Source organism: Antechinus flavipes, chromosome 4, assembly GCF_016432865.1.
Source record: "Antechinus flavipes isolate AdamAnt ecotype Samford, QLD, Australia chromosome 4, AdamAnt_v2, whole genome shotgun sequence".
NCBI classification, from domain to species: Eukaryota; Metazoa; Chordata; class Mammalia; order Dasyuromorphia; family Dasyuridae; genus Antechinus; species Antechinus flavipes.
Genome location: NC_067401.1, coordinates 134,155,633 through 134,167,774, shown reverse-complemented (window position 1 = coordinate 134,167,774; position 12,142 = coordinate 134,155,633). Strand labels below are relative to the sequence as shown.

General features: G+C 35.7%; 1 protein-coding gene across 3 annotated transcripts in view; it reads right to left on the bottom strand.

Annotated features, from left to right (window-relative positions):
* IKZF3 (IKAROS family zinc finger 3) overlaps positions 1-12,142 on the bottom strand; it is an 84,766-nt gene that overhangs the window by 27,936 nt on the left and 44,688 nt on the right. For 2 of the 3 annotated variants that reach the window (XM_051994596.1, XM_051994597.1), the window contains 3 exons: positions 8,106-8,366; positions 7,008-7,175; positions 4,622-4,738 (listed from right to left, as the gene is read on the bottom strand). The exons of the other annotated variant lie outside the window; for it this stretch is intronic. In XM_051994596.1, the coding sequence (XP_051850556.1) occupies positions 4,622-4,738; positions 7,008-7,175; positions 8,106-8,366 (546 nt within the window). The remainder of the gene's footprint in view (positions 1-4,621; positions 4,739-7,007; positions 7,176-8,105; positions 8,367-12,142) is intronic. 3 annotated transcript variants of the gene reach the window in all.

Genomic DNA, 12,142 nt, shown 5'->3' with positions numbered 1-12,142 from the left:
GTGGAGAGGTTGCCCATGGCCATAAATCTTAGATACTTTGAAATATTTTTCAGTGACTTAGAGCATCCCAATATTCCAAATCTTTAAAGCTCAGCTCAAATGCTCATCTGTAGATCACTTGCTGATCTAGTCAAGTGGATCTCACCCTCCACTAATCTCACAGAATTTTATCTCTTCAGAGAGGCAATCTAATGGAGTGGAAAGAGCATGGATTTTGGAGTGAGAAGGGAATTCAGTGTGGATCCTGCTTCGAGTACTCACTAGTTGTACTCCACTGGGCCGGTCACCTAATATCTCTGAGCTCTGAAGGTGCTTCATTTGTAAACTGAGTCATTATATTATAGAAACATCATAAAAACAAAGTAAGACCATGAGTTTATATGTATATGTATGTATGTATATACAAGATGTCAGTATTTTAGGAATGTGTATATAATATAATATACATGTATATATGTATATGCAAAGGATCCTAAAAGTCCTTTTTTAAAAGGATATTATCTATTGACATACAGCCTATATTTGTGTATATATGTGTGTATTTATATACAGGGCATTCGAAAGGTCTTTTAGGATGTGTGTTCATCTACATATATATATGTGTACATATACAAAGTCTTTTAGGAACACACATATATACATAACATATACATATGCGTATATATTTATATATACACAGAATATACTTAATTTTTAAAGGATATTATCTATCTCTATAAACACATATGTATATATGTACATATATATGTACGCATAAATGTAAGCACTTATATACAGAAGATCCTACAAGTCTTTTAGGATACATATATGTGAATAATGCATATGTGTGTATGAATATATGTACAAAGTATCCTAAAAGTCTTTTAAGATACTATCTATCCACGCATATATGTGTATATATGTAAATATGTATATATAGGGTGTCTAAAAAGTTTTTTTCAATATATATATATCTATATAGACACATACATATATGTATACATGATAAATATATGTGTATATGTATGCATATATTAAAATTTTTTGAGCTGTAAAGCACTACTTTGTGCATACTTATTTGTGTATATGTCATAAGCTTCTTGAGGACAAGATTCCTCACAACTTATTTACCTTTGTATATCTTTTAGTGCTGAATGCATAGCAAGCACTTAATAAATGTTTGCTGATAAAATATTCATCACCATACACAAATATGCAAATATTGAGTGCAACTCTAAGTATTTATAATTTATGTGATAATTAATATGACCCTGAATTTATGCCACTTATTAGTCCCATGCTAGGAGAAAGACACAATCAAATGAGAACATCTACAAATTTTGCCTTTTGCAATCTTGCATTCTTTTACATAGCTTTTACTAAGATGACAGACTGAGCATATATTGGTGACTCTATGTGTGATATCTACTAGCATAACTACAGATAGAAGAAACTCATAAGGCTGGATCTTTTGCCATATTAAAACTCTCACTATTTCACAAAATATCAATCTCATGACTCTAATCTGTGAGCTGAGGCCCTACATTTTCACTTTCCTAAGTAAGATCTCTACTTTCCTGAGTAATATCTCCACAGGGATGTCTTGAGACAACATGTCCCAAACAGAAATCATCTGTAATGCTGCCCCTCCTTTCAATATTTTCATTTCTATTGATAGCTCCACCAAGGCCACCCACATCAATCACTCAGACTTAACATTAGAACATTAGAATAATTTCTAGTTATCCCTGTCCATTCTGCTTCCACATCTATCCTCCTCTCATCCATTCCCTCCTTTCTGCTTCCACTGCCCTATTTTAGGACTCCATTACCTCTGCCCTGGTCTATTATTAACAGCCTCCTCACTGGTTTGCCTGCCTGCATTCTCTCCCATCTCCAGTCTATCATTCACATCACTGACAAAATAATCTTCCTAATGCACAGATGGATCATTTCATTCCCTTGCTCAAAGACCTTTAGCAGTTCCCTACCGCCTTTAGGATAAAATGTGAAAGGCTGACATTTAAATCCATTAATAATTCCACTCTAGGTTATCTTTCCTGTCTTATCTCTCTCTCTTTCACAAAACTATGTTCCAACCAAACTGAATTATTAGCTATCCCCATGAATTCATCCTCCACTCTTCTCATGCATTCATACAAGTTTTTTTCCATGCCCGAAATCCTGTAGTCTCTACCTGTGGAAATCCTTCTATTCTTCCAAGGCCTACCTTACATCTTCCATGAAGTCTAGTTTGAGATGCTATATTTAAAAGGAATGAAATATGATGCTAACAATGAAGGAAATGGCTTAGTGTTGAGTAAGCTCTCTATTCATTCTAGATTAAAAGTCATGGAAAACAATTAGATTTTACAAAATGCAGTGGAACTAGGTCATATTGATTGACATGTAGTCTCTTTTTATCTGGTGAACATTTTAATTAGAAGACCTTAGAATTTAATGTTGAACCTTGCTGGATTTCAGAAATCTCTTCTATAAAATGGGTGGTGGTGGTATTGGACTAAATAATTTCTATGGTCCCTCTGGGTCTGGATCTAAAATCCTATTTCTTTAACCTGTTTCATCTTATGAATGAGTAAACTTAGATTTAGAAAGGCTAAATGACTTGCCCAAAGTTATACAGGTAATAAGGTAATCAAAAGAAGTGGGACCTGAACTAAGGATCTTTGACAGCAAGTCTATTATTCTTTTGTTCACTACTCCATGTCATTTCCTGTTTCATGAATGTGTATATTATAATATGAAACCACCATTACAGTATGTTCTGTTCTCCAAAAAGAAAAAAAATTATTTAGTTAAGTTTTCTTTTTTTTTTTTGCTGATTCTTGAAAAAGTATGGGTTGTACACACCCATAAAAACACCCTATGAAATGTAAATGAACTCAACTTTGACATTTCAGCATTTCCTGAATCATTTTATATCACTGAAGAGAACTAAATAATTTCTTTTGGTAATTCCACTAGTTTGAAATTCCTAGTAAAGGTATGGGAAATGAAATATATAAGATGGCAATGGTCACCAAAATGATGGTGAATGTGGTGACAGGTTTAGATTATCACCTTTTTAGTCACCACATTCTAAGCCTGTGTGATGATGATCCTTTTATTTTGATCAGAAGATCTAAGCTCTAAGTCTTTTCTTTGCTACTAATAAGGTATGCAACTTTGGGTAAGTTATTTTATCTGTAAAATCATGGAGTTGGGTGAGATCTTTAAGCTTTTTTCCTATGATTATTTTATAATTATTTTTCTGTAATTATTATTTGTTGTTCAGTCATCTCAATCATGTCTGATTTTTCATGACCCCATTTGGGTTTTCTTGGTAAAGATACTGAATGGTTTCCCATTTCCATCTCCAGCTCATTTTCACAGATGAGGAAACTGAGGCAACAGGGTTAAGTCACTTCCACACAGTCACACAACTAGTAAATGTCAGGGCAGTTCTGAACTCAGGTCTTTCTGACTTCAGGTCCTACACTTGATCCACTGTGCACCTCACTGCCCTTTATATTATTTATTTTTATATTATTAAGTATAACATTATTATGTTGTTAGTAATATTATTGTCACATTATTCCTGTAATCTTTCCTGTGATTCTCTCCAGAATAGAGTTTTCAAAGCTTGGAAGTTTTTTCTTAATGAAGAAGGGCCTGGGTTTGCATGCAGATTCTGGTTGATATTCTGTCTTTGGTCCAGCCTACTTAGTTTTGTGTTCTAAGACATGAAGGTTGAATGCTTGGTTTTAATTTTTCTTCTTTTCATGTATGTGTGCATGCATGTGAGTATGTGTATGTGTGTGTTTAAAGAAACTGGAGTAAACATTTCTCTTTAGAAATAAGGAGGAAATCCAACTCCCTGATAAAACTAAAGATGCCATCAGGATAAAAAGCAGAAGCAGTTGCAGACCGACTAAATTCAGTTGGCCAGCTCCTAACATTATTTATAAAAAAAAGACTTTATCTATACAAAGATTTCCACACCACAGCCAGTACAACTAAGCAACTCTTGATTTCCACTTCATTTTTTCCTGGACTCACATTAATCTAGTCTCAATACTTTAGAAATCTTGCTGTTTTTAGGAACTTTTAAACTCCCTAACATCTGATAGTGACCCACAGAAAACAATTCATCTTTCACTACTGGAAAAGAACAACTTGCTTAGAAAAATAATTCAGCACTTATTACAACAATTCATGCTTGTATGGAGTGTTATGATGTATACCAAGGTGGATGTTGTTGTTTCAAAGCCTGTACCTATAAATATTTTTGTACATAAAAGACCTTTTCTTCTTTTTTTGATCACTTTTTAGGCACAGGCTTAGAAGTTGATGGCTGGGTCAAAGGGCATACACTATTTAATAATTTGGGGGCTATAGTTCCAAATTGACTTCCAGAATTGTGTAAACATCCACATCTTCACCAACAATCTGTCTTCCCACAGCCCCTCCAACATTTGTCATTTTCTTTTTTATTATCTTTGTCATTCTGAAAGGGGGGAGGTGGAATTTCAGAATTGCTTTAATTTTCATTTTACTAATTATTAATGATTTGGAGCAAGATTTTGATTTCACTCAACCTAGTGAAGGAAAGAAAAATCCCTGCAAGTTTTCATCAACTCACCAGTGTCACTCATGCCGGTGTTCTGCAGGAAAGTGCGACAGCGTTCCTTATGCTCCTCAAGGGAGCTTCTCTGCTTGTAACTCCTTCCGCAAAACTCACACTTGTAGGGCTTCTCAACTAGGAGAAGAGCAGAGGTGTACTCAGTAATCACCAGGGGCTCCAGGACAGCCACCACCTGGTTAGTAGCTTTGGTTTCTAGGTTCACTGACCATGAGAAGAGAGGGAGGGGGCAAGTCTTTACATTTAGACATTATAAATTATTACTGCGCTTAATTTTTGTGGAACAAGATGACTAATATTCTACAACTAAGTAGCAGAGAGAGGCAGTGCCCAAGGTAGGAGAGAGGAATTTGGATGTACTGATGGTAACTAGAGAGTGGTCATTGTCTTCAGGCCAAGTCTTCTTTCCCCATAAGACATTTATGGGAGTGTGTCTATTCCTTCAGTTGGTCAGTGGGGTATAGGGTTAAGATCAGAAGAAAAAGCCTCCTTTGGTGGTAATGGTAGTAGGGGCACTCCGACTTGAGGTAAGGAATGATATTTCCTAGGAGAATTCTACCAATTCAAGCTTGACGGGTTGCTCAGGGCATTAACATGATTAGCTGTTCTTGCAAAATGGAAATGTTCCTCTTTATACTGTGGTTGATTGGGAAAGTTCATGATTTTGTTATAGCAAGAGTAAAGATTGGGTCAGAGAAATGCCAATTGGGCTAATTTTTCTAGCAATCCCAATCCCAAGCTAAATATTAAAACCCCATAGCCCAAGTCTTTGAGATAAGCAGACAAACTAGTCCAACTGTTTGAATCATAGGAATGGGAAGGGGAAGCTTTCACCTGAATTATTCTGATAAGGATCAAGAGACACTTAATAAATGTTAGTTAAATAAATTAAAAAAAAACTTCCTCAAAAAGTTATCCACATATAATTCAAGGGATATGTGCCCCTTCCATCCTGAATCTCCAAGTTGTTTTCCTTGAATTATGCAAGAAACAGCTTTAATTTTCTGCATCACTTGGAGTGTAAATCATGGCAAATCTTTATAATACTAATGAAAAGTGTATCATGGGCATGATATTATGTATTAGCAGCTGTGGTTTTTATTTTACTTTTTTTCCTTGGCTGAAATTTTTTTTTTAAAATCAAATATTTTCTTTAAAATATGGGTTTTCCATTTTAATTGTTTTATTGTGGTTAAAAAGGAAAAAAAAATCCCAAAAGGAAATGATTTCAACTAATTTAATTTTAATTCAATGAAACTTTTAAGTATGTTGGTAGCTAAGATTTTAAAGCCTCTCTATTAAAGTCACTGACAGTCCCTAAGATCAATATTAAACATTTCCACTACTCTTGGCTCTTACCACAAAAGACAATGGAAGGTAATTCCAATTTTTCAATTAACCTTTCAGTCTTAACTTATTTTAATAGAATTCTTATTCAGTCACTTAAAACCTGTCAGGAGCATCCTAGTCTTTGGGGTGAACACTTTTTGTTCCCTAAAATATTATTCTTAGTTGGAGTCATGTGCTTGATAACTAATGGGTTTTTAATCAAAACAAAAGAAGCAAATCTTGATAAGCTTAAAGATCTGTTGTTTCTCAATGGAATCAATTTCTGAAATAATTATCAAGAACATCAAGTTCCAAATTTTTGTTCTGAGAGTTGGGCTCCCATTGACCAGTCCCTCTGACCCTTATTATAGTTAATAAACTCAGGCTTATTTTCCTGGATATAAAGTCTTGAACATGTAATGAGACTTGATATTTAGGAACCTTGTCTGATCCAAATTAAGTGCAAAATGACCAACTGGGAAATGTTTCCGTGCACATTTGTACTACTAGTGTTCTAGAGAATTAGGAAACCTGATGGTTAAAAGAGAACTTTAACTTTTGAGAATTTATCCCAAGAGGGCCAAAAAGTAATCCCAAGGCAATGCTTTGTTACTGAAGAGACTGAACTTTAATAATACAGCATGAATGAACACTGGGAGTAGTGCCTGCTTACAGAAAGAGTCTCTTGAGTGAAAGATCTTTTTCAGGAAGCTAATCTTTCCAGAAAATTTCTTTACAAGAAAATACTTGCTAGGTTCTGGAATTTCTGTAAAATGTTTAAAAGCCTCTTTTAAAGGGCAAGCTCTTGCTGTCTAACTCTGCTGTTCTCTAGGGGAGCAAAGATGGTAGAGAGATGATCATTCCCAATGAGCCAGACGGAAGGCAATTAATGTCTTAATGAAAGTGTAATTAGCCCTTGAGGTCTCTGCTGTTGTTAACCCTTCAGAACATGAATGACAGATTAAACCTAAATGCTTAACCCTTTAATTTTCTATAGAGTAACTATGCCTAGAGTCAGTTCTTCACAAGACAAGGGATGCTCATTTCTCTCACTTACCAGAATGTGTCCTAAGGTGACCTGTGAGAGCATCTCTTCTCTGGCATGCGTAGTTGCAGAGATGACACTTAAAAGGTTTTTCCCCTGTGTGAAGTTTAATGTGGCGGAGGAGGTTACCTTTCTGAGTAAAAGATGCCCCACACTGATTACACTGGAATGGGCGTTCACCTTTAAAAAGGACAAAAATGGAAACTTCCTGGTCACCAGGCAAGTGTAGAAGCACATGTATACACACACTCCCTATGGCAAGATGTCCCCATGGAAGTTTCTTTTCAGAGGGGGGATTCTGTCCACACTGAGGATCAGCTGGGAGAGATTTCATAGCAGGGGAAAGAAAGTCTTAGCTCATAGGCTATGGAATTACCTTTCCTGGAAATATTTTAGAATAAGATAAAGCACCCATCCCACTGAGGGCAGTTTAAGTATTATCTTTCTTTGATTCAGCAGAATGAATTTGATGGTTTCTGGAAGTGCCTTATAGATATAAGATTTTATAATTTCCTCTCTTCTATTTAGAAGTCCACTACAATAAAATGTAAGCACAGTCCAAGTAAGACCCATGGAATCTAGTCATAATAATGGGCCAAATACAAGAAAAAGATTTTTTTAAGCGCTTATATTATAAGTTCAGGAAAGAGAATCACATTTAATGGGAGAGATACTTTTTTATGTATTTCTGTAGGCCACCTCTTAATTTTCTAAAAACATATTGTTTTTAAATTTGCCTTTTAAAAGTACCTTTTTCAAAACAGGACTAACACAAAGTATTAGATTGTTATTAAAGTCAAAATACACATAAAGGATGAGTCACAGAACTTAATTCCCATTTCTTAACTAAAAAATAAATGGACATGGACTTCTGATCTTCTATAGCCTTTTTCATTCAGAAAACCTGTAAAAATGTTTGCTAGGTTTTTTGAAATGGCTTTGGTGAAGCAGGAAGAAATTACTGGGAAAAATGATGCCCAGAGTGGGTGACAAGACCAGAACCATCCAGCAAAAGTAAAGGAAGATGCCAAGAATCCTAATGCTATTACTCATTGCATTGCTGTCCATGGCTGTAGCAGGACAGTTCTCAGAGGAAGGAAGAATATTTACCAGTGTGGCTTCGCTTATGAACCATCAATACATTGAAGCTAATGCAGGCTAATCCACACACATCACAGTTCATTTTCCCACTAGTTGGCCTGCTGCTGTCATAAGAGACAGCGTGTCTTTCCAACTTAATGCTTTCATATTCATTATATTCTCTTGGATAGCTGTAAGGTATTTCAGGATCTTCTGCATTTTCCATGGGGTCTGTCTTTAAAGCATTTTCATCCCTTTCACTGTATTCATCTTTCACTTTCATTGAATCATCTGCAGGGAAGAAAATGCAAGAAATGAAAAATGATTATGTCTGGAGCTAGCAAAGCAGCTCAAAGAGAAGAGACCTACAGCTAACAACATAATACCAAATGAGGCTAATATAATATCAAGGCTAACTTATCACCACAAAAACAAGAAGACATCATTAAGAAGATCACTTATCCTTTGGGTTTAGAGTTACAGCCAAAAAGAGAATGCAAAGAATGGATGAGAGTGATTTCAGTGCTTTGGAATTGAAAAGGAATGGATTTCTAACCATCACTAACACATGAAGTATTCTCAAATTATTAAGTATAATATACAAGATTTAAATTGATTCGGTTCTGAAAACTGATGCCTTTTAGGAGATTATAGAGAAAGGACTAGAAGATATGCCCTCAGATATAGGGATATACTTTTTGAATCTATCAAATCCCAGTTACATTAAATTTAAGACTCCTCTAGACTGAAAGATGAACAATTAGCATGGCCTTCCTGCTTCCAACACATGCTTTTGTCTCTTCTTCCTTCCATTAATTGTCAAGAACATGTCTTATCTATCTGTCTCTCTGATAAAGACACTACATTAAAAGCAGAGGAAGCCATCAGTACTAGTGAAAAATAGTTGAGAAGGCCAGAAGGAACTTTACTTTTACCATGTAAATTTCCAAGGAATCATTTTAATTTGAAAAGTTGAGTAGGGGGGGAGTTAGGCAGAGGAGTTCCTCAACTCTGTATAAGAGAGAGATACTAACGCCTGGACCATGGTGGGAATGGGATGGAGTGGTTGTAAATCCAGGGACCCAGAACTACAAGACTAAGGGAAAAGGCCCAAGGGAGTAAGTAATAAGCTGTCCCATACATTGAGAGTTGCTAAAACAACTCTATCAGAAATCAACCACTCAAGTTAAAGACTGGAAAAAGCAGGAAGGCAAATGTGTTCAATGGTACTAACAAAGTTAAAAGAATTATGTACCAGCTGACCTCACAGGGATGGCAATTAAAGATTGAACAACTGTGAAACATTTTTCAGATATTTAATGCTCATTGTTATTTGCAAGAGCCTCTTAAAACTTTGGCTCTTAGAAATACCAAGTTGCTCTTTGACCAAAGGAATTATAGAATGTTAGCACTGGAAAGAATCTTAAGAGATTATTTAGTTCAAAATTTTCATTTTACAAAAGAGAGGACATGCCTAAAGCATACTAATGCCTTACTGATGGCAGAGATCTTCCTATCTCCACTTAATGTATCCCCAAAATCTTTGAATTGTTTAAAGCTGCACTGAGAGTTTGAGAATGTATATTGATCTGTTCTCTAGGCTTATAAGGTTCAAATGGTTCCTTGTTTGTGGATTTCTTTTTTAAACTAGGTCTATGACTTAATTGATGTAGGGAACTACCAGGGAGGAAACCCCTTTGCCTGTACAGATTGGAACCTGTTATGCCACTTATGAAGAGTTACCTGGGGCAATTGTGATGGGTAAAGTCACTTGCTAAAGTCACCCACTCTGTATGTGTCTATAGTACAATTCAAGTCCAGGTTTTCCTGACTCTAAAACCAGTTTTTATTTTTCAATCAACTTTATCTTTCCCTGTTAAGCAACTATTTACTCTTCTTCCCCAAGTTAAACCCCCAAACTCTCTTTGATGAAAGACTTTTAAAAATTATATAACTTCCAAAACACATCAGTACGTGCCATTTCTGCCACCCCACAGGAGGAAGTATAAACGGCAGCTGTGCTATGTTCTAACCAAGTTTCAATTTTCACTTCTATCAAGGTCTTAACTTTCATCTATATTAGCTTTATTTGCTTAATAGAGCAAGACAGAGACATAGCCATGAACAGGGAAGACATCTCTCAGTAACTCCATTCTACCGCTTCTCACCACAGGTCACGGCTCACAACTTTTTCCTCCTCAGAGTATTCCCAATGTCCCTTTGTGCTTGCTCAATTGTACGCACCTACGTTACAGGCCATCTTCTGTGTGGGCATGTTCATTTTCCAATTTTGGGAGGGACAGAGGAAAGTCTTTACCTGTTCATAGTTGGGGCTGTTTGTCTAACCCAATCTTTGTTTTCTTCAATCTGGTATGTTTTTTTTTTAAAGGATGCACCTGAAGGCTGTGCCCTCCACCCCCTTCCACTGTCCCTCCAGCTGTGGGTGACATCCCACCAAAGCTTGAGTGCTTTTCAGTTTGCATGTAGGCGTTAAAAAGAACCTCAACGGAAAACCTGAGCTCTGAAAACCAAAAACAGCACATAGCAAGGGCCAGCAGATGAAAGCGCCTTTTCATTTTGGTTAGAAAAATGGCTGCAAAGATAATTGGCCGGTTTTATGGCCAATGAATGTAGAGAAGTAATAAAATGGCTAGTCAGGTCATGTAGCATGCATAGGGTGTACAAGAGAAGGAAGAAAGCAATGTCTTTGGTGCTAATTCCCAAAGAAATATGGATTTCAAGAGACTGGCCCAACAATTCAATGTAATTTGGTCATATTGGCTTGACACAAGATCAATTAATGGTTATTTAGGATATTTCACCTCTTAGGGTCAAAGGAATATGATGTCTTTCCCTCAAATGCTCGGTCTCAAAGTCACAGAAAGAGAAAGTCTGCTTAGAGAGATAAGATGGCCTTTCTGGACCAAAAGAACATGGCCCGTGATTATTGTTGGTTTAATCCCAGGACTAACTCTGAGTTAAGATGTACCCAAATGGTCAATAAGAACCAGATTCTTTTAGCAGGCTAAAAGGAATCATGAGGCCAGTATTAAAGCACAGGATTTTTTTTTGTTTTGTTTGTTTGTTTGTTTTTTTTTAGTGGCAGTAGCATTCATAATTTAAAAATATCATGGATTAGAATCCAAGATCTGGAAAAAATCCCAAGAGATTATTTATTTAATTTAGTATCTTGACTCCAAGTAGGATATACCCAAACCCAGAGACACGGCTGTTTAGTCTTTAGGAAGATAATGCTTCCAACTTTTTACCATAAAAAAGTTTGATTAAATTGCTTAAGAGTAGAGAAAGAAAAAATGGTGAAAAGGGGGAAAATTCTTATGGCCTCTTCAAGGAAGACTAGTCCTTCATAATTTTTTTTAAAAAGGGGGGAATTAAATAGGGTAAGGGAATAAACACTTATTAAACACCCACTGTATGCCAGGTCCTGTATTAAGTTCTTTGCAAATGTTATCTCATGAATTAGAATTAGTTGTTATGGACCTGATGCTCCTAGAAAAGGAAATCTTGCTTTTATTACTGAGAGTATGCCTCTTTTTGTGCATAGAGATGTTCCTGGTAAATCAAATTCTATTTTCCCCACTAAAATTCATCATAATTTTAGATTTATGTTATTTTTAGTTTTAGTTTTAGTTATTTTATATCTAGTTTTTATGATCCCTTATTCTACTTTAAATTTTACCTGCTGAGGTTAAAACAAACTACTAGCCTGTTATCTAACACTTAATATATTAGGGAAATTTGCTGTTTGAACACACTGAATTTTTGTAAAGTGAAGAACGCCCCATAGTTTATCTGTATTGTGAACGCATATTTTCTTGTACCGTTTTTCTAAAAGTAAGGGATACCTGTATTATTATATAAATACTTAATGTGCTTCTTAAAAATAGTTCCATTTTAGCTTAGGGAGAAAAATATGACAACACACATATACACACATGTGGGACAAACCACAAACTGCTGGTGAAGGCAATTGCTCTAAATTCCCAGAAGGAAAAAAGATGTGCAAATTGAAGCTAACCCACAGGAAACTAGATTAAACTAAATTC